Source organism: Babylonia areolata, chromosome 20 (genome assembly GCF_041734735.1).
Source record: "Babylonia areolata isolate BAREFJ2019XMU chromosome 20, ASM4173473v1, whole genome shotgun sequence".
NCBI classification, from domain to species: domain Eukaryota; kingdom Metazoa; phylum Mollusca; class Gastropoda; order Neogastropoda; family Buccinidae; genus Babylonia; species Babylonia areolata.
In genome coordinates, this window is record NC_134895.1 from 28,847,872 (window position 1) to 28,870,171 (window position 22,300).

Genomic DNA, 22,300 nt, shown 5'->3' on the forward strand with positions numbered 1-22,300 from the left:
TTGAATGACTACGAAATACATCTTTCCAAAAGGGGTTTGTTACACGTCCTCCAATTGTTAGTACAACTGGGCCACATTCCTGTAACATTTCAACTACTGGATATTATTTTAACAATACATTTTTTCCATTTTGGATGATGTGACAAATTAAAGCATTCTTTTCAACCATGTGAGTTAAAAAAAAAAAACAAAAAAACAAAAAAAACCAAAAAAACAACAACAAAGAATGACAGTAAATGCGAAATATCTATACCCCCGTTTTGTATACTGTGCAATGCACTGATCTTTTAACTTTGTCTTTTTTCTAATACCATACGAAATTAAAACACATTTTCAGCAATTCTTGAATACAATTATTCGGTGGATTTGGAAGCATAATCCGTAAATAAAGTGATTTAGACAATATAACGGATTTAAAAACAGCTACTCTTCCTGAATGTGTAGTAGATCTATTCATCCATACATCAGATATACTTTTTCAGTTTCATAAACTTATCAGTTACACTTAAGTTCTGCCATATTACGCAGATCATTAGTACACCAGAGCCCTTGGATTTTAAACTATGGTGGATTCCAATTCATTTTGAAATATGGTAGAAATATTGTATCACAATTACGTTTATTTCCCAGCCATACATTGCATTTTTTTCATGATTTAATTTGAGACCAGAAATTGATTCGAATTCCTCTAGCTCTCTAAATAGTTCTTCATATGATTTTCTGTCACCTTCCAGAAAAAGACGTATCGTCAGCAAATTGGCTAATTTTCAATTCTATCTTTGTTTTTTGTTGTTGTTGCTTTGGGGGGGGGGGTTGTTTGTTTGTTTGTTTGTTTTTTGTGGAGTTTAACGACCAATCAGCAAGTAGCCCTTAAGGTCAAGTTCTTCATGGCAGATGTCTTTTTTTTTCGATCCTCACGAAGGTCTTCCCGTCTCAGCGGCGATGATCCACCAAGGGGGTGGCGCCTTGTTTTGATTGTTGTAGTGGAGGAGTCCAGGTTGGCAGTTCAAGGGGTGGATCCTCTTTGGGGTGGTGGTATCTTCGGGGTTGTTCCTGATTGTGTTCAGGTTGGAAGAGTCCTCTTCTATGTTCCTGTGGCGTAGGGGTTAAAACCATGAGGCTAATCCGGAGGACAGGAGCGAATCAGTCAGGGTTCTCTCTGGTCCAAGCCCCAAGGTGGGGTGGGGAAGAAGAAATTCATCGACGCTGAGGTCGTGGGTTTGCTTGTAAACCCATAATGTGTTCAGTGAATTGGCGAGGGCCGAACATTTGCTGAATACATGTTCAAATGTGGCATCATTGCCACATGCACACTTGATGTTCATAAGAATGTTTCTTTTCAGGACCTTGGTGTTTGTCCTGGGTAAGCATAGGCGTTCTCTTTTTCCTGTCGTCGGAAGGAAGAGCCACCCATGTGTCCAAGAACACTCCGGCATAGACGTACTAATGCTTCAGTCACTCAACACTGAAGCCAAGGAGCTCCCCCATCTGCCTGGATATTACTATCCACCTGTGATGGGCTTAGAAGACAGAAAAGTGATGGTTGCCACGTACGTCAGCACGCGCCTGACATACACGCACCTCCAGACTCCTGCTGGCACAGTAGGATGTCGGCTCACCACGTGTGCTACAGCCATCTCTACGAAGGGTAACAAGCAGACCAACCTAGTCAACGTTTATTACCCTGCTGGAAGCCTCAAAGAAGAAGACGTGGCATGGCTACAACATCTAGACAATCAAACTAGCAGTTGGGTGGTAGCTGGAGATTTCAACGTCAGCCACAGACTGTGGGATGGGACCACGACCAGACCCAAAACACTGGAAATCACCTGGCAAACGCAGTTACGGACTCCAATCTAACACTGCTAAATGATGGATCAATAACCCGCATTGGACAAACAGGAACAAGAAGCAGTTCCATAGACCTCACTATGGCGTCGCCAGACCATGGCCTGAATGCGCCGTGGTACACAGGTCACGATCATCTACAGTCTGACCACCTTCCAATACACACTGTGCTTGGTGGTACAGAACCTGTCCTTGCAGACTATGATGAAACACCAAAATTCCAGTACCACAGAGCCAGTTGGAGCCTATTCGCCTCCCGTCTAAGAATAGAGTGCGAGACGAGCGACCCACGAGACCCTGACATATATGTTTACTATGAAAACATCAGAAGTATAATTCTCAGAGCTGCCGAAACCGCCATTCCCCAAAAAGCTCCCAATCAAAAAGGAAAACACAGCCGCACTGCTATGTGGTGGAATGACGAGTGTGACAAAGCCACCGCTGCCAAACGACATGCCCTGCGGTCATTCCAACGGAATATGTCTGAAGAGAACAAAGAGGCCCTAGACAAAGCCACCAAATTCTGTGATTCTATCACGGAAAAAGTGCAAAAAGAACATTGGGAACGCTTCTGCCAAGAAGAGATCCACGAACCGTAAGACAATTAAAAAATCTGGAGGAGAGTCAACGCACTACGCAAACGAGGAAGGCGGCCTGAGCGCCCACTCCTTGTGAACGGCCGCCTTACACGTAATACACGGGAGAGGGCAGAAGCACTCGCCGACACCTTCTCTAGAGCGAGTCAGTCACATCATCTACCCGAAAAGATGATCAATCTGAGACGGGAAGTTGAATCAAACCTTACCCTGCCTGTGATGGACGACAACACCACTCCATTCAACAGCGATCTCATTATAGAAGAATTAAGGATGGCAATCAATTCCCTGGGGACGACCAGCAAAGCCACTGATATGGACCCTATATCTTACCATATGATTATTCACTTCAATGAACCGATGGTACAGATACTTCACACATTTTACCAAATGTGCTGGGAAAAAGGATCTGTTCCTGTAGCCTGGAAGAAAGCCCTCGTGGTGGCCATCCCAAAAGATGGAAAACCTCCGCAACTCCCGATAAGCTACAGACCCATAGCGCTTACCCCACACCTCGAAAAACTATATGAAAGACTGGTCAAAAACAGACTTGAACACTTCCTAGAAAATGAAGGCATACTCCCTGTATGTCAAGCAGGATTCAGACGGGGCATGGAACATGATGTCAGGCTCATTGAACATATCAAATTAGGCATGGCCAAATACCCAAAAACAACCCTAGCTACGTTCTTCGACATCAAACGAGCCTTTGACACGGTATGGCTCGCCAAGCTCCTGGACAAATTACAGTCACTGGGCATCACAGGCCGCCTTTATCACTTCGTTACGGCATTCCTGGACTCCAGGGAAATGGCAGTCAAAGTAGGATCTGCTGTATCAAAAACCCACATTCTTGACATAGGTGTCCCACAAGGCAGCGTTATTGCGCCCACACTATTTAGCATCATGCTACACGACATAGAATCAGCCATTGGTAAAGAAAACCTTCACATCTCACTGTTTGCGGACGACCTTGCGATTTGGGAGCACCACTGTCCTCGCTGGAACTCAAAAGCATTAAAACGCTTCCAAGACAAGGTGGACAGCATACAAAGATACATGGAAGCTAACGGCTTCGAACTGTCAGTGGATAAAACTGTCTTTATGGTATTCAGCCGACGGAAATCAGCTGCAAGAGTTGAGGACTTCCACATCACACTCGGCAGTCGGGTGATCCGCCCAAACAAAGAAGCCAAGTTCCTAGGAGTTACCATTTCACAGAACATGGCATAGCCATATTCACAATCTGATGACCAAAGCCGTGAGGGCGGTGGGTCTCCTCAAACTCATAAAAAATGAAATATGGGCTTCCACTGAAAGTTTAATCCATTTAGCGGGTGCTCTTGTACGCTCCAGACTCACATATGGACATGAAGCATTCTTTACCGCTTCTGACTCACTATGGAACGAACTGCAGCGAATAGAACTAATGGCGCTGAAACACGCACTCGGAGTCTCAACACACGCTGTCAACGACCTGGTCTACCAGGAAGCGGGCTGTCTTCCCTGAAGGAAGAATGCCGCCGGAGATGCGCGAACTTTGAAGTGCGCACCCAAACAACTGCACATTCTGTCAAGGATGTCCTTAATACAGAATTGAACTCCGGAGATGCCGCATACAGACGTAAATCGCTGGAAAAGAGACCCCACTTGCACAGGCAGACTGAACCACTCCGCACCCAGACTGCAGAACTCTGGCACAAGAGCCAAACGAAACCTGACCAGGCGGTTCCTACTACCCTTTGCACCCTGGAGGCTTTTGATACCTGACATACTCTTGTCATACGGGGACGCAACAAAGAAAAACGACCCACTATACCTCTCCATGCTGGCAAAAATACAACTAAATGAATATTTCTCATATCACTTACAAGTCTTCACAGACGGCTCTATCCTTGAAGATGAAGCAGGATGTGCCATGGTCATCCCCGACCTGAATATCACGAAAATGTACAGACTGAAGAAAGGGATCAGCATCTTCACAGCCAAACTCTATGCTCTTCTGATGGCCTGCAACACTGTGAACGATATGCCCCGGCCACCAAGAGCAGTGGTGATTCTTTCGGACTCAAAATCTTCTCTGCAGGCACTCGCAAGTGGAGGCAAAAAGAATAGAAAAGAAATACAGATGGAAATACTCTATCTGGCACATCAAATAATAGAAAAAGGAACCAAATTAACCCTCATGTGGATACCATCCCACTGTGGAATAAGAGGAAATGAGATGGCAGACAAAGCTGCAAAAGAGGCTACCACTATACTCAATCACACTGACCTCGGACTATCCCAGGCAGAGGTGCAAAGTAAGGTTAGAACTGCTGCGTTCGAACTACGAAATGAACATATGCGAACCCGTTGTCTATCTTTGAAATTGTATTGCCTTTTATATTTTCATCCTCACGGCTTTTACAAGCAGTTAATTCTGCGCACAATGTAAATAGATAGGGTGAGAGTTGGTCCTCCCGTCTACATCCTCATCCAGTTCGGATACCTGCAAATGCTTTAGCATTAACTAATACTGAGGATTTTGCATGGGTGTAAAACGCTTCTATCATCGACAAATCCCATTCCCAAACCAGAGTGTTTAAAAACTTTATACATATATTTCCAACTAACTGAATCGAAAGCCTTTTAAAAATCTATAGAAACTAATACAATAGTCCTTGGAGATTTTTCATTCAAATAATAGATTTTATCATATATAAGCCATAAATTATCTCCTATATATCTGCCGGCGACTAAAACCCTTTGATCTTCATTAATAAGTGTATCAAAGACTGTTTTAATCATAATTACGATAGAGGTAGCGCCTATTTTATAAAATACGTTTTACAGTGATATGGGACGCCATTTGATAAGATATTCTCTGGGCTTATTTCATTTTGGTAGGCAAATTATACCTTCTCTCTGTGAAATGGACATCTCTTTTTTTCTCCTGAAACCCTTCATTTAGAGACCGTACAACAAAACCGCATAGCTGTTTCCAGACAGTCAACTGCCATTCCATCTGTTCATGGGCTTTTAACATTTTCCCTGTTTTTTAGTCCATGTGATGCCTCTTTCAATGTCATTGTATCTTCTATCAAGTTAGCTTCAATTTCTGGTAGCTTTGGCGAACTATTAATGTACTTTTCTAACTTAATGTCTTTTACTTCTCACTCCCCATATAAATATCACAATACTCTTTTGTTTCCCGGAGCATGTCATCTATGTTATCTAAATTTCCACCATTCTTAGATACAAGTTTAAACATTTGTTGCTAACATAATGCCTCCTTTAAAGGTTACGAAAATATTTGGATATTTTTTCTCCTTCTGCTGCCCATTTGGCTTTAATTCTTATTGATATGTCCTAGTATTTTAGTTTTTCAAAGTGTAATTAAACTATCCTTCTTCTCTTGCATATGCTGAAAATCTTTATCTGATTTACAATTTTTACTTTCCAAGTGTGTAATTTCTTATTCGAGATGTTTCTCTACTTGTGTGTCCCTTTTTGACTCACTTGTGTAAACAAAGTGAGTCTATGTTTTAACCCGGTGTTCGGTTGTCTGTGTGTGTGTGTGTGTGTGTGTGTGTGTGTGTGTGTGTGTGTGTGTGTGTGTGTGTGTGTGTCCATGGTAAACTTTAACATTGACATTTTCTCTGCAAATACTTTGTCAGTTGACACCAAATTAGGCATAAAAATAGGAAAAATTCAGTTCTTTCCAGTCATCTTGTTTAAAACAATATTGCACCTCTGGGATGGGCACAGAGAAATAAAAAAGAAGCCAAAATATATGCAAACTGCATTTACTGTTATATTTTTTGTATTCTCTAAGCTTGGCACTTTGATCTGATATTCTGACACAACCACAAGAGCAGTCATTATTATCATTTTTTGTTCAAACAGGAACTTCTTTTGCTAAGCATGGAAGTTTTATTTATTTTGCAAACGTTTTGGTGCAGATAGTAAAAAAGGGAAATTAATCTGTAATTAATGCTAGGGGATTTAATTTGCTTTAAACTGATCTTTCTCATCTTAAACATTACATTTTGAAATTATACTCAATACATAAAAAGCTTTTGTGTTTTACTCTCAGTGTACAGGGCTTTCACTATGATCATTCGCCCAAGTGGTCTTTTTCTTTAAATACTAAAATCAATACGACGAGTGGATTTTACAGATCTATTGGCTGAACCCTGAAGGTCATGGGCAAAAATCAATTGCGTACATATATTAATACACATTGCAAAAATCAATTGCGTACATATATTAATACACATTTAAAGCGCGTGCTCATATTCTTCGCGAACGTGAACCACGCCATTTTGTTTCAAGTTGTTGACCTGCCCATTCAACCCTATATTCAATCGACAATACACGATAACATGTGATGGAAAGTTGGAGAAGGAGAACGTTAAATATCTATTCAGAGAAAGATTTGTGAACGCCTCATCACTTACTGGATTATGCCCCAAACTGCCATAAAAATATCCACAGAATCAGTCGGAATTCACAGTTAAAAATTGTAAACCATGCGAGTTAATACCCTTGAATTGATCACGATGAAACGAAAAAATTTCCAGTCTAGACTTTTCTCAAAATGAAGTCCTTTTCACTTCTTACGACATTTAGAAGTACTTGTATTTGGCTCTACATGTTATTAGTTTAACAAAATACTCAATTTTCATATCAACTTTAAAACTATAAAACTAGAATGAACATAAAAGAAATATTGAATTGACCGTGTCGTACTACATTCCCGGCGGATGTAACTAAACTTGTACATCTATCTAGATCTAGAGAAAACGGCTAAATGTTGCAGCGTGATTGCGGCGAGAGCCACGTCTCCTTTACCGCGGACTTAAAAGGAATTTTTTTTTTATTGCCCTTAAAGATTTTTTGAATGCCCAAGATACACTAGAATAATATGATTTAAACAGCGTTCTCACTGCAAATACCGCAATTGATTTATCGCCTTTTAAAAAAAGTACATGTATGTTCAAATATTAAATTTTAGAACGTCAGTTAAGGAGCCACGATAGTGTAATGGGTAAGACAGTTTCTTCTCACCCGAACACGTGGGGTTCGAATCTGGCTAGGACTTTTTTTTTCTTTTTTTTAATTTTAACCCGAAGCTTTATAATAACAAATACAGAACACATTTTAACGATTAGATTTTTTTTTTAAAGTGTATCACAAGTGAGTCTTGAAGGCCTTGCCTCTCTTGTCTTTTCTTCATACGTTTGTGTAATGTTCCATACAACACCGTACTTTACAGTAAAGCACAGGACTGCACTTCATTAAACTGCACCACACTGTGCTGCACTGCATTGTACTGCGCTGTAATTTGTCCTGCATTGTATTGTGTTGTCCTGTTTTTGTTTTGTACTGTCTTGCGTTGTAATGTATAACACTATACTGTGCTGCATTGTGTTGATTTGTTTTGTATTCTACTGCATTGCACAGTACTTTTTGTTATGTCAGTCCGTGTCAGTATCCATTAATGGTGCAAGCTTTCAATCTGACACAAGCATAAGAAAACGGTTCTCGGATGTAGAGCTTTTTAAAAATTTATTTATGACAAGGTAAGGAATGATTTGCAAAGAGAGAGAGAGAGAGAAAGAGAGGAGGTGGTGATACAGGAGTAGAGTCATTGTTGAGAATGGAGTGTTGAAAGATGAAAAGCGAGGGAGGGAGTATCTTTTTTACAGACATAGCAAACCCATCATTACTCAAGGTAGGTGCGAATTTCATTACGTATCTGAAAAACACACATTCGTTCTGGTAGGCGCGAATCTCTAAGTAGATACATAGTATAAACACTTTTAGTCTCACAAATGTAAACCTCTTAACATATGTAGCATACACATCTTCAATATGGTAGGGTTGCTCTTTTTATATATAATATGTACACTACTTTTGTCTGGCAGATGTGAATCTCTCTACATGCAGTTTACACTCCTTGTGACGCATCTCTCTTTTCTTTTTACATACACACCTTCCGGGCCCTAAAACAAACGAAGGTGGATATAGAGTAGGTGAGTGTGCAATGGAAAATGGTAAATTAATGAAGGATTTCTGTATTAAGGAAGCAACATTAGCAATAGCAACTGAACTAGTAAATGTGATAAATATTGTCCAGTTTGCTCTGTTCATAGAATTTCTACTTGAACATGGAGTTAGTTTGACGCCAACGCGACTGCTGCACTTCAGCGAAGAACCATTGTTCGTCTTGGATGCTGGATGTCTGCATCTGGTAAACTTTCCATGGAATGGCCACAAGAAAGTCCTCTTTCCCATGATTTTTAAACATCTGTAGAAAGGGCTTGCAGAACCGAGCAATTATAGAGTGTCCAATGCGCTTACTTTTGGATATTATGGGTTTGGGGATGGTGATTCATTCTTCCTCCAACATCCCCACCACACACATATATAGCTCTCTCTTCTTCGAGGACGCTGAAAAAAAAACCCAACAAAAAACCAACAAACAAAAAAACCAAAAGGATATATCATTTTCAGTTATGACACCATACCCTTTCTTTCATACAAAATTTTGTTCCTTTTTGCTGCTGGAATTATTTCTCTATCCTATCCTTTAGGGTAATTCAATATGGTACGTGCAACGCATTCGTTCCCATGTTAAGCTCAACACAGCTATATGTTAGCAATGCTCCACGTTTAATTATTAGATTTAATATTTCTAATTGTACAAAATTTGTATCCTTTTTATTGCGCCACGAAACTTGAGCTGCATACAGAGGAGTTTTAAGAAATGTATGTTGTCAAAGTGCGAATGAAAAAAACATCAATGTGAACCGAAAGCAGACTTTTTGGTATACAATACCCAAGTCGCACAATCCCACGATCAATTGAAAATGCATTAAAATATACAATCATGGATCAATGCATTTGATGGTAACTTTAAACTCCAATAGTGTGATGAATTCTTTCTGACTTTCTTGTCTTTCCCTCCATCCCACCCCTCTCTCTTACTTGTTTCAAGAACAGGTTGCGAGGAAAGTCATGGATGAAACCAGAAAGGAAATTGTGACACAAGGGGGGAATGCTGTCATAAGGAAATATTAATATAAAAACATCACTGGCCCATTCAGAAAAAAATCCTTCCTCCTTGCACATGCGGGAGTTCGGGTTTAGAGTTGGAGTTACAGACACTCAACATCAGAAGTGGCATGTTCACTGCCCATCTTAACATGTTGTCGCTCGGGCGGTGTCGGTGTAGTCTAACGTTTTCGATCATGGAATGGTAGTCGCCGTTAGCCATATCTCTTGAGATGGGTGTTGGCAGTAAACCCGCCTGTAAGTAACTAACCAACCAGCCCGAGCATATGATATTCATCCTGAAACAAGGATACACGAGAGAGAGACCCTCCGAAAGACACTTCACATAATCTTTTGAACACGTGGGCAGAAGCTGTTTTTGATTACGGTCTCTAAGAACGTAGATGACATGTTCAAATCCAACAATTGGTAGACATGTAAAGTGTGAGGAAAATAAGACAATCTGTGGAAAGGGTAGAGCATATGGACTAGATGTGAAGTCCGCAATGCAGTGCATATATTGGTCTTCACCATGCAGACATACGGTCATCAGGATGATATAAGTTTTACAAATATTTTACTAATACTGTCACAACGACAAAAACAGCAACATGTGCTGCTGTTTTGCTACTGCTGCCGCGACTACTGCTGTAGCTGCTCATGCTGCCTTTGCTGTGACTTGTACTTCTACATGAACACAAGTTTGACAGCTTGTGGCATCACAGTCTCCTAGCCTGGTTTGCCATCAATCAGGACATTGTAGATATCCATGCTGATGAATGAATTTAATAGGATAGCGAAAAGAAACCATACAAAGAGAAGGAACTCAGTTAACTTCTAGCTTTCTGAGGGTTTTATGTGTGTCGAGGGAATTATGTATGTGGTAGAAAAGGGAAGGAAGATTGCAGAGAGATAATGTCTGGCGCGGGTGAATTGCTCACCATTGGAGCATGTTTCCTTGCTATCTGTTGTTCAGAGTTGACGCAAGAACAGGTCTACACAACTCGTATTTTCAACTGTTTGAATGACTAACAAACAAGTTTAACGGAACTTTGTGACAGTTTCGCGAATGATAGTCAAATTAAACATCGAAGGGCTGGCAAAAATAGTAACCCGGAAAGGTTACCAAACCAAGACTTGAGTACAAGTGTGTGTGTGTGTGTGTGTGTGTGTGTGTGTGTGTGTGTGTGTGTGTGTCTGTGTGCGTGCAGGCATGCGTGTTTGTGTGTATCTCTCTCTCTCTCGCTGTCTCTCTGTCTTTCTCTCTCTGTGGGGGATGGGGGTGGGGAGTAAGCATTTAGCATTTACTGAGTTTAATCATCAAGCCGTTTGCTTCTTCCTCCCATTTGTAACCGACAATATAGACGCTCCATCACCACCTGAAGCAGCATTAGTACCCTGTGCACAACAGCGGGCCCAAGTCAAAAACTCCGTCCTGAATTTCGTTCCAGTGAAGCAGTAGAGAAGACAGTTGACGGCGCTGTTGGTGTACCACATAAGGAAGGTGACAGTGTAGGCCAGCTCCTTCTTAGCTAGGAACCTGGGAGTCGCCGTGACTCGGACATTGTTATACCAAAGAAAACAGACACACACGGGCATACTGAGGACCAGGCACGTGGTGGACAACGCCAGGATCATGGCAGTTGTCCTGGATGCCGTGTTCCTACGGTTGTCGCTATCCTTCTTGTCGTTCATGCCATTAGCAGCCAAGGACTTGGCAGAAGTCGTCTTGAATAGCGTCCACGACAAGATGACGTCGCAGACCAACAAAGTAATGGAGGAGAGGAAGGAAGAAAAGCACATGTCCACCCACATGAAGATGCGTTCGTAGAACTGCCTGTAGCTGGTTGAGCTGAAGGTGCATCTGTTGTTCCTCGACAAGACAATGCCAATCAAAAAATGGGAATGGAGGACGAGAGCACTGAGAACCAGAGTAACCACAACTGCTCGAGTTCTCCACACGGAACACACCAGTTTCACCTTGTGTGGCCATCTCACCGCCATGGTTCGCTGCACCGTTACGCCGGTGACTAACCAGGCAGACACAGTGTTGGCAACATAGATCAGCCATGACGTAAGCTTACAGGTAACTGAGTGCAAGGCCTGAATGTCCACGCGGAACTGGTATCGTAACCAGTCTGGCAAAGGTCCTGAGTACAGCAGACATAGGTTAGACGCAGCCAGGGACAAGAGGATGGCGTGCTGGGCAGAGTTACGATCTTTGAGACGACGCACGACGAGGATGATTGACCCATTTCCCAAAGTCCCCACGAAGAGGATGACAGGGGGCCATATTTTCCACAGGATCTGGGCTGCTTGGTACTCCAGGAACTGAGTGGGGCTTGTGTCTGTCCCTTGTTCTGTGGGTATAGTGGAGGAGGTGTTGTCTTCTGTTGCAGAGTCACCATCTGTGTTGTTGTCCATGTTCGTTCTGTGTTGTACTGCTGCTACTGCTGGTGATTATCCTGAGTTATGTACAGAACACAATTATGCAGACCAGCAGTTTAAAATAAGAATGAATCATTCCCGGTGATTTATGATCACTGTGAAATGCATTCAGAAAAGAAAAGAAAAAGAAGACATGTAGTATAATTTTATCACAATTTTTCAGTCTGTCTACATGTCTGTCAGGCTCTCTCTCTCTCTCTCTCTCTCTCTCTCTCTCTCTCTCTCTCTCTCTCTCTCTCTCTCTCTCTCTCTTTCTGTCTGTCTCTCTCTCTTATTTCCCCATTTTGTAAGTTCCTTATACAGAGGAAGCAGGCAGCCGGTGCGTATTTGTTTGAACCGTGCTTGCAGCTGTCGATAATTTTGATTGGTGTTTGAGAGTTTCCACCATTGTGATGAAATGGGGGTTGGGGTCGGGGGGAGGGGTGGGGGGTGGGGGGTGGAAAATTGACAGCCATTGTGGATAAGCTGTGGAGTGAAATTGAGGAAAGGTTGACAATGACAATACAATCCCTAATCCTGTGATAATACAATGACAATACAATCCCTAATCCTGTGATAATACAATGACAATACAATCCCTAATCCTGTGATAATACAATGACAATACAATCCCTAATCCTGTGATAATACAATGACAATACAATCCCTAATCCTGTGATAATACAATGACAATACAATCCCTAATCCTGTGATAATACAATGACAATACAATCCCTAATCCTGTGATAATCAACGTAGAAAAACAATAATCACTCCAAACTGTCTGATAAAATACCGAGAGTGTGTTACCGTTAAGTGAGAATAATGCAAATGAAAAAGAAGAAAATACTATACCATCTTTAAATGAGACAGCTATGGCATAAGTAATTAAATAATCATTGATATTCGTAGATATGTCACCTGGACAATGTGTTTTATATATATATATATATATATATATATATATATATATATATATATATATATATATATATATATATATACTTTAAGAAAAACAGTAATGGTGGATCAAAGGAGTTAACGTGTACTGTAATGAATGAAAGGAGTCAGCATGACTAATCTGAAGTGAGACTAAAATTATGCCTCTTTAACCTCATGAGCAAAAGCGAAGCACACGAGAGTTGCGTGTCTTCTTTCACTGAGCGAGATGCGTGAAGTTTCAACCTCAAAGTTGAACCGACAGTGGAATTGCTGATCAGTTGGCTTTTAACTGTGTCATCTACACTTTGCGTTAAACATAAATTCTGAAATAATATTAACGATGATGGTGGTAATCATATGGATACTTTCATAGCGCCTATCCCCGGTCAGAGACCGGGTTCTAAGCGCTTTACAAACACGGAGTCATTTGCACAACAGGCAGCCTACCTGGGTAGATTTTGATTAAGAGCTGCCCTTTGGCGCTCATCATTCGTTTTCTGTGTCATTCAGTCAGGTTTAAGTCACGCAAACACACATGCTCATACAAAGATGTAACTTTTTGCGTGTATGTATGACCGTTTATTTATTTATTTTAATCCAGCCATATATGCATATAACGACAAACAGCTAGGTTATTACCAGATAGGAAAAACATACAGATTTACTTAAACACCATGGGTGTGTGACTGAGTGACGAAAGCAGTAAGATAAAACAGATAAATCAGCGGTTATCTAACAAGTATGAATACAGTTAATTTGTCGGAGTCTGGCGATTAACTATGAAGCACACAGAGAATGGTTGCAACAACTTCGTGGCAGGTGGGTCCGAAGTGAGATCCTATGTATTACTGGAAGGCACAGATCACAGCAAGAGGAAACCTAACCTTATGAGCGAAAACTAATGAATCCACAAACTCATCTCTACATCTGACAAGGCACAGTGGACACCGGCGAGTTCCGTGTGCTACATAGTGGCATGATCGTGTGTGAAGTTTTGATCATCTGAGCACAAATCGGCCAAATCTGTTTCTTTCCACCCACCTGTTGTGTGACAGATCCCTTATGGTTCACTGATTTGAGTATCAAACACCGTAATGAAAGAGATGAGTAACAAAAAAAATCTGATGAAATATCAGCGAAAGCACATAAAAAATCAGATTATATCAGGCATAGGCTACATGTACAGATTTACAATTGTAACCACGCAACGAAAGAAATAATGAAATAATCACTGCAGCACTGTTTAAAACTGACTGGCAAACACATCAAAATATTGCAAATAGTCTCGCATAAACAGTTGGTATCCATTTCGTTTTATTGGCGAAGCTGGTTTTAATCCACCAAAACGATCAATTGAAAAGTCTTCAGGCACTAGATTCTCTTAGAGCGATGGAGCGGGCTTCAGTGACTTCCGGTGCGTAGAGTGAACAGATTTGAAGGAAATAACAGACCAGCTTTAGAGCCATTACATTCTCATGACGATACTAATTAACACCAATTTTTGAATAGTTGTATACGATATGGTTTCTGGGTCAAAGAAAAGCTCTTGTGGACGCCCGAATCCTGTTACAGATTGTCATGACACCAAGTTGGTTGTCATAATGTGCTTATTGTAAAGGTCAGATTTCCTGTATGGTGTGGCTGTGTTACTGTATTAATTTGAACTTGATATTTGGAGGAAGGCTCGTGATGCATGTGTCTTTAGGCGCTGAGGTGATTATGTGTTCACGAGCTGTTGTGAATTCTGATACTGTTGTGAAGTGCACCAAAATTCTAGCCACTTCCCTCTCTGCGCACAGCTGAACTGGTCACAGGAGTGGCCTGGGAAAAAATAGACCTTGGGGTCTGAGAGTCATAGAACAGACAGTTACCATTCTGAGAGAGAATGTGAGACATAGCCTTGTTGAACTGTGGAGGTTCAGGGAAGCTGATTTTGAAGTACTGGTGAGTCAGTAATTTCGAGCTTGGTAATGAGAAATTCGGTGACATCGTTTAATCTAAATTTTGTGAATTTCGATGTTTTATTTTCATTTACGTTTCTGAACACTGGATCAGTAAAACGAGAATGGCGACGCAAGTCATATGAGTACTATTTTTACTAGTTGTTCGATTTTACTACATTTAGGTTCTGAGGATGTTTCAGGATCCTCAGCGCCTGGCCTGTTTTCGGACGAAGGTGTTCGGCTGTTATATCACCCACCGAAAGATGTTTGGGAAGCACCAACTGACAACACGGTCGTGAAAAGAAACAAAGGAAAATTGTCATAATGATTTAAAACTATAACGGGAAGCGAAGAGAGAACAGAAAGTATTGATTGTGTTTTTGGGATCGGACTTTTCATATGATTTATCCCTGAAGGGAAAATGTGAACATTACTATTATTTTCTTTGATTGTTAATAATCAGAAAGGAGTGTCTTTACGTCGTTATGTTGTTTATCCCTGGTTAAGAGTGAAGTCAGAATGCGAACGTTGTGTGCGAATCTATCTGTCGTGTGAGCTTGAGTTGAGTGAATGCGGCAGTGTGACACAGATCCATGTCTGATACGTGCTTTCATTTATTTGTTCCGCCCACCCCTGAGCCTCGTGGGTGTAGCGCCATGGCAGCATTGCCAACATATCTTCACACATCTTTGTTGGCTCACGTGTGCGTCTGTTTACACACAATATGAAACTATGGATGCGTTTCGTGTGTGTGTGTGTGTGTGTGTGTGTAAGCCCACGATATCTCGGAATCCCACGATTTCTATCACTTTGAGAGAAATCGTGGGAAGCCAACTTTGTTTTTATCAAAAATATTTCCTTCGTCATAGGAGTTGATTTCTTTTTTCCCAGTGCAAAGAGAAAAAGCAACGAGAAATGGGAGAAACGACAACGACGATCATGATAAGGACAGTGGCGTTAGAGAATTCATCAACAATAGACGGCGAAGGTGATGGCACAGTACTGGTTTAAAAAGTGTGTGTATGTGTATGTCAGTGAGTGAGTGAGTGGGTGAATGAGTGTGTGTATGTGTGTGCGTGCGAGCCCGCGTGCGTGTGCGCGCGTGCGTGTGTGTGCGTGCGTGTGTGTGCGTGCGTGTGTGTGCGTGTGTGTGTGTGTGTGTGTGTGTGTGTGTGTTCCTTACGTGTGTTTACCAGCTTGGCTGGTTGAGTTGGTCTTCTGTCACTCTTTTCATGTTCTAATTGTCTTGTATTAAACTGGGAATCTATTTTCAGTGCAATCTTGCATGCGAAAAGATGCTGACACAAACAGATGAACAAATGAGCAAGCATGAAATAAGAACATTCTAAGTAGATGTGACAGAAAAGGTTGCACCACAACAAACATCAAAACTGTATGGTCCAGTTTTCACCGTTTGGGTAAAGCATTATGAAACACTTTTTTTTTTTTTCCTTTTTGCTGTCACATTTATATAGAAAGTTGAATCATTTTGATATTATTCACAACATCCAGAAAAGATTTGGTTCAAGTCAACCATATCAAATCATACTGCATTATATGCTGTTATGCTATATTTCTGTTTGCATGAATTTCCTTGTTTGCTATTGACTCCGATGTTGAATTTGTGGTCGATGTATTGCAGCGATCCATCTTACGTGAAATACGATAAATAGTTGTTTCAGTGTCATTACTGTTCATGTCTTCACTAACGCTACCATCATTATCATGATCGCGTTGTCGTCGCCCCTCTTTTTCTCTTTTCTTTTTCTCACTCTAATTTTTCTCCAAGATTTGCAATGGGAAAAGACAAACCAACTCCGATGATAAAGGAAATATTGTTAATGAAAATAAGGCGCTCCCTACGATTTCTCGCAAATGAGAGAAAACGTGGGAGGGGAACGACCACGATTTCTCGCAATCCCACGATTTCTCTCACTTTCAGCATTTCTCTGAAAGTGAGAGAAATCGTGGGATTGTGAAAAATCGTGGGCTTCCAGTGTGTGTGTGTGGGTGGGGGGGGTAAACTTTAACAAAATCATTTTCTACACAGAGAAAAACAACAAAAAACAAACTTTACACACACACACCAGTGACAGGCTGTGAGTTTTCTAGATTTAACAGTATTTTGGGTCGTGAACGATCTGTTTTGTTCAGCCTCCAGATCCACGTGATTTTATTGCATTGTTCCCGGTTCGTTGTTGGAAAGTTTGTTTTGAGTTCAAAGACAGCAGGGTATTCTATTTTTTGTCCGTGGTAAGAAGAAAAGAAAACGATTTGCTGGACAGAACACACAGAATGATACAAACGCATCGACGTGTTTATTGTAATGGAATTTTTTTTTAAGAGTATCGAATCAAATAGAATGAACATACTGACAATTCAGTCGGGCAGCCAACTTGCCTGATAAATCCGTCACTGTGGGAATTGTTCTGCATATCTTAAGCCTAGCAAATTTTGATATGAACTAGAGCGGTAAAATCATGGAATATAAACCTGCACATTTAAAGTTCGACTGTAATGAAGGTAAGCCTGAGTTGTTTGGTTATTTGTGAAATGCAGATCGGATGTTGCTAAGAATATGTGGGGCCTACCACAAACAGCACATGCATTTCAACAGATCTGCACAAATTCATATATTGAATGGTGAGCATAATTATGATATTTGGGCCATGCTGTGCTGGTTGTGGATAGTCTAACTGCAGTAATTCAATTGTTGAACAAAAGAAAAATCATAGAAAAGGTTATCGAAAATCGTTTATCTGTTAAAATGATTTTCATTATATCAAAGTTATAATATTATTATTAATATTATCTTATTATTATTATTATTGCGGTCTGTCGAAGCCGAAAAGCCGCGATGAAAAGCTGGGAAGTTTTGAATATTTATCATGATCTATATTACGTAGGAAGTTTGAAACATTGATCTCTCTCTCAATCCGCCAGTAACAATTTTGACGAACTAACTCAACCTCCTCCATCCCCACCACCCGCGTTTTCGGTTTTGTTCTTGTAGTTTTTGAGAAAGCAGTAATCACACATGAGCCACGACTGAAGGCTTCGCCTGTTGTTATTGATAAAAATCAGACTGTTTAAAATCGGTGTAGATACACTAAAAACCTAGCCTGTCTTACGCTAAGTCCTACGTATAAAACTGCACACAAGAGGATTGAGCTGCTTGTAAAGGATTATTACCGACCTTTCGCTTGTTGACAGAGGAGGCTTCGCTCTTTGAGTTGGACATTCTCTTTTCTTTGTTCAACAGATCGATCATGACTGAGTGTAATTGGCTGAGAACGGAGTGGATGTGTGTGTTTGTGAATGCTTTTGCATGTGCACATGCACATGCGCACGATATGTGTGTTACTGTGTACGTTCCCTCCCCGCCCCCCTCTCTCAATCTCTTTTTCTGTGCGTATGTAACTCTGGATGTTTTCGAATTGTCATAGTATAATTATCGATTCACCCCACCCACATTCTTTACCTTAACTGAGTAATGGGCGGCATAATCATACGTGCAGAGACAGGTATGTAGCCTACACACAAAGGTCAACGTTCTCTCTCTCTCTCTCTCTCTCTCTCTCTCTCTCTCTCTCACACACACACACACACACACACACACACACACACACACACACACACACACACACACACACACACACCACTCGCATCCACGTGGGTATAGACATATGCACACACGACACACACGCGCGCGGGCACACACACAACACACACTCTCTCTCTCTCTCTCTCTCTCTCTCTCTCTCTCTCTCTCACACACACACACACACACACACACACACACACACACACACACACACACACACACACACACATACAGCGCGTTTATTTTTGTCCGCACAAACACACACACACACACGCGCACACACACACACACACACTCTCTCTCTCTCACAGACACACACACACACACACACGCACACATACAGCGCGTTTATTTTTGTCTGCACAAACACAAACACACACACACACATACACCACTCGCATTCATGTGGGTGTACACATAATTATGCACACACGACATACACACGCCGGGGACTCTCTCTCTCTCACACACACACAAACACACACACACACACACACACACACACACACACACACACACACACACAAGTAAAACCTGATAAAATGGATCTTAAAACAATCAGAATAATTGTCGGCCTCCAAAAGACGAAATATTATGATACACGTGTAATATTTCTCTGAACGTGGTAAAATTGACAGAATTCAAGTCATCTGTCTCAAATTAAGTTCTGCTTGCAGTCCCAAATCAAGTTTTGCCTTCCATCTAACTAACCATACAACTACAAATCACATTTCTGCCTTTTGTCTCGCCCTTACGGTCCAAAATCAGTTTCAGTAAGAGAGAGAGAGTGAGAGATAGAAAGAGAGAGAGAGACTCTGTGTGTGCGTGTGCGTGTGCGTGCGTGTGTGTGTGTGTGTGTGTGTGTGTGTGTGTGATGACCATTCATAATAACAATGGATACTTATATTGCATGCTAACCAGAAATCTGTTCTGGGTGCTTTAAACATTTCCCTCTCTTGATAAATAATTATTGCTTTCTGATTCAAGCAGTCCAACATTTGCAATGGCGCGCTGGGCAATCAACAGTGTGATGGAGCAAACACAACAATTATGCAGTCATATTGTAACTAACATTGCTGTGTGCATTGACAGTTATCCAGCTTTGCTGTTCTGTGTCTACTGTTTTCATTGAATCATTACTTACTTTTCTGAGGAATGTCTGGTAAATATTGTGCATTAATTGTCGATGTGTTACGGATTTTTGTTTCTTGTTATACCATTTTCTTCTCCAGAAATTATATTTTATTTCATGTCAAAATGGATCAACGTGAACAAGGATTTAGACTTGGTTATTAAAGTTGTGCTGAACACCTTCGTCCGAAAACATGAAACAGGAAAGAGAGAAGACAAAAAAAGGACGAAAATACAGAGAAAACAAGACAAGCGATAGCAAAAATAAAATTTCATAGTATCTGTCTTTTCCAAGACATATTTTTGGCGCTAATATTATAAACTAAGTGTTGGGCCGCTACTGGAACGGTCTATGCCTCTCTGCAAAAAGTCTGCGTTCAACAACTTAAGACATTTTACTTTGATACCACCTGTCTTAGTGAAGGTGAAGTAGGCAGCGTTGAGAACTGACAATTGTGACATGACGACGTGGATTCAAACAGCAGCAGAGGCATACCACTGTGTGAACTTTCATCTCGTGGCTAGCTCCTGCTCACAGCTAAATTCGATGCGGATTGAAATTAGAAGACACAGAGTCAATTGTCATCTGTTTGACAGATGCATCCTTAAGAGTATAACAGATACTTGTGTCTGTCGGGCTGGCATGTTTGACGCCAGAATGCATTATGAAAAGAAACCCTGATAAGAGCCTTGTCACATTGTCAAACTTTAATGGACGAGCAGCATTACCATCATCCTCATCTAATAGATATCAGCAACTCACACACACACACACACACACACACACACACACACACACACACACGTCCCACGTCCCATACACACTCACACACAGGTCCCAAAGTCTGTGGCCTTCAATACGTGCTCTCCTGGTGACCTCAGTGGGTAGTTCGTGTCGATGTCTTCGGCATGGGCAAAGTCATGGGGACTGCTAATGGAAAGAAGCAGTGACGGTCTCCATCCCGGGAAAGCACATCAACCAATCTAGCTCTGTGACGAAGCAATTAATTTTTGTCTTCATTGCTGACGAAAAAAAAAATTACTTCAATGCAGAGTAAGACTGGCTTAGTAGGTGGAAGGCTTGAAAGTGACATCATTATGTTGAATTAATAAAAAAAGAGATAAAGGCGCCACTATACACCACAGAAGCGGCCCAGCATTAGTACATGATCTCCTCCGGTGTGTGGTGGTATAGTGATATAACACTGATAGGGACTGTTGACAGTGGACTGCAACAGGACGAACCTATGTGTGGTTGTGTGGGGCCGGAGGAAGATGGGGGAGCACAAAACAAACTAAACTGCTCAGATACCGAATTTGGTTTAGCAATGGCTTTTTCCATTGCGCAGTTTGTTAACTTTTGTGACGAGTATATGCTGCAATTACCCATAGCAACAGTATGAATATTCTTAAGATCTATGCATTATACAATCTCAAAAAAACAAAAAAACAAAAAAAAAATTGTGTGTCAGTATCCATCACTCTGTCTTCACTGCCACAGTCGGTGAATGGAATTCATTGGGTGATTATATAAAAAGCTCGTTTATCTGTGAGAAAGCTCTTCACACACACACACACACACACACACACACACACACACATACACACACATACACACACACACACACACACACACACACACACACACACACGTATAGACTGAGAGGGGTGAGAACGAAACAGAGAGAAAGAGAGTGAGGGGGGGGGGGGGGGGGGGGCTAAAAAGAAAAGCCAGGGACAAAAGCCAGATGCGCACATCGTTAACATGTTTGCTTCCTTGTTTCTCTCTCTCTCTCTCTCTCTCTCTCTCTCTCTCTCTCTCCCCCCTCCCAACCCACCGCTTTTCAGAAACCTGTGGCGCCTTTCCATAAAGCGGTGTTGGCCTAGTGGTAACGCGTCCGCCCAAGAAGCGAGAAAATTTGAGCGGACTGGTTCGAATCCTACAGTTGTCAGGATTTTTTCCCCCTCCACTAGGCCTTGAGTGGTGGTCTGGACGCTAGTCATTCAGATAAGACGATAGACCGAGGTCCCGTGTGCAGCATGCACTTAGCGCACGTAAAGGAACCCACGGCAACAAAAGGTTTGTTCCTGGCTAAATTCTGTAGAAAAAATCCACTTCGATTGGAAATCAAAATTGCAGGCAGGAAAAAAAAAAGTGTGGTGCTCTCAGTGGAGCAACGCGCTCTCCATGGGGAGAGCAACTCGAATTTCACACAGAGAAATCTGTTGTGACAGAAAGAGAAAAAAGTAATACAATGCAACCTCAGAGCCGCGCGCGCGTGTGTGTATGTGTGTGTGTGTGTGTGTGTGTACTCACTCAAGCGGTCTGGAAAGAACTGTGAGAGACAGAGGGATGACGTCAGCCTCACGTGCCGTGCAACATAGCCAGCACAGTGTGGCGAACGCTTTCCGGCATGTCATTTCCCGACAGGAATACCACAACATGTTCGGAGATGGCAGTAATCCAGTATATGGACAAACAACATTTGGATGTCCACAAGGATACATGCTGTTTCCCGCGTTGTTCACCCAGTACTAAGCTAATTGTCGGAGCAGAGACGATGGAAATCCGCTTGCTGAATTCTCAGACCACACTTCCTTGACAGGAATGATCAGGAAGGTCAACTAACACACATGAGAAACCTGCAAAACTTTGTGGAGTATCACCACGACATATTAGAGGTGAATGAGTCCAAGACGAAAGAGTTTATCATCGACTTTCCCCAAGACTAGCTTCGACACTAATCCCATCACAACCAAGGGTCAGG

At 41.6% G+C, this 22,300-nt stretch overlaps 1 protein-coding gene across 1 annotated transcript; it reads right to left on the reverse strand.

Annotated features, from left to right (window-relative positions):
• Positions 1 to 10,805: 10,805 nt before the first annotated feature.
• LOC143294577 (uncharacterized) lies at positions 10,806 to 11,909 on the reverse strand. The gene has a single exon (XM_076605952.1). The coding sequence runs from the start codon at positions 11,907 to 11,909 to the stop codon at positions 10,806 to 10,808; it is 1,104 nt and encodes a 367-aa protein (XP_076462067.1).
• Positions 11,910 to 22,300: the final 10,391 nt, after the last annotated feature.

Coding starts and splice junctions, on each gene's coding strand:
- LOC143294577 (XM_076605952.1), bottom strand. CDS start 11,909: ATGGACAACAACACAGATGGTGACTCTGCAACAGAAGACAACACCTCC.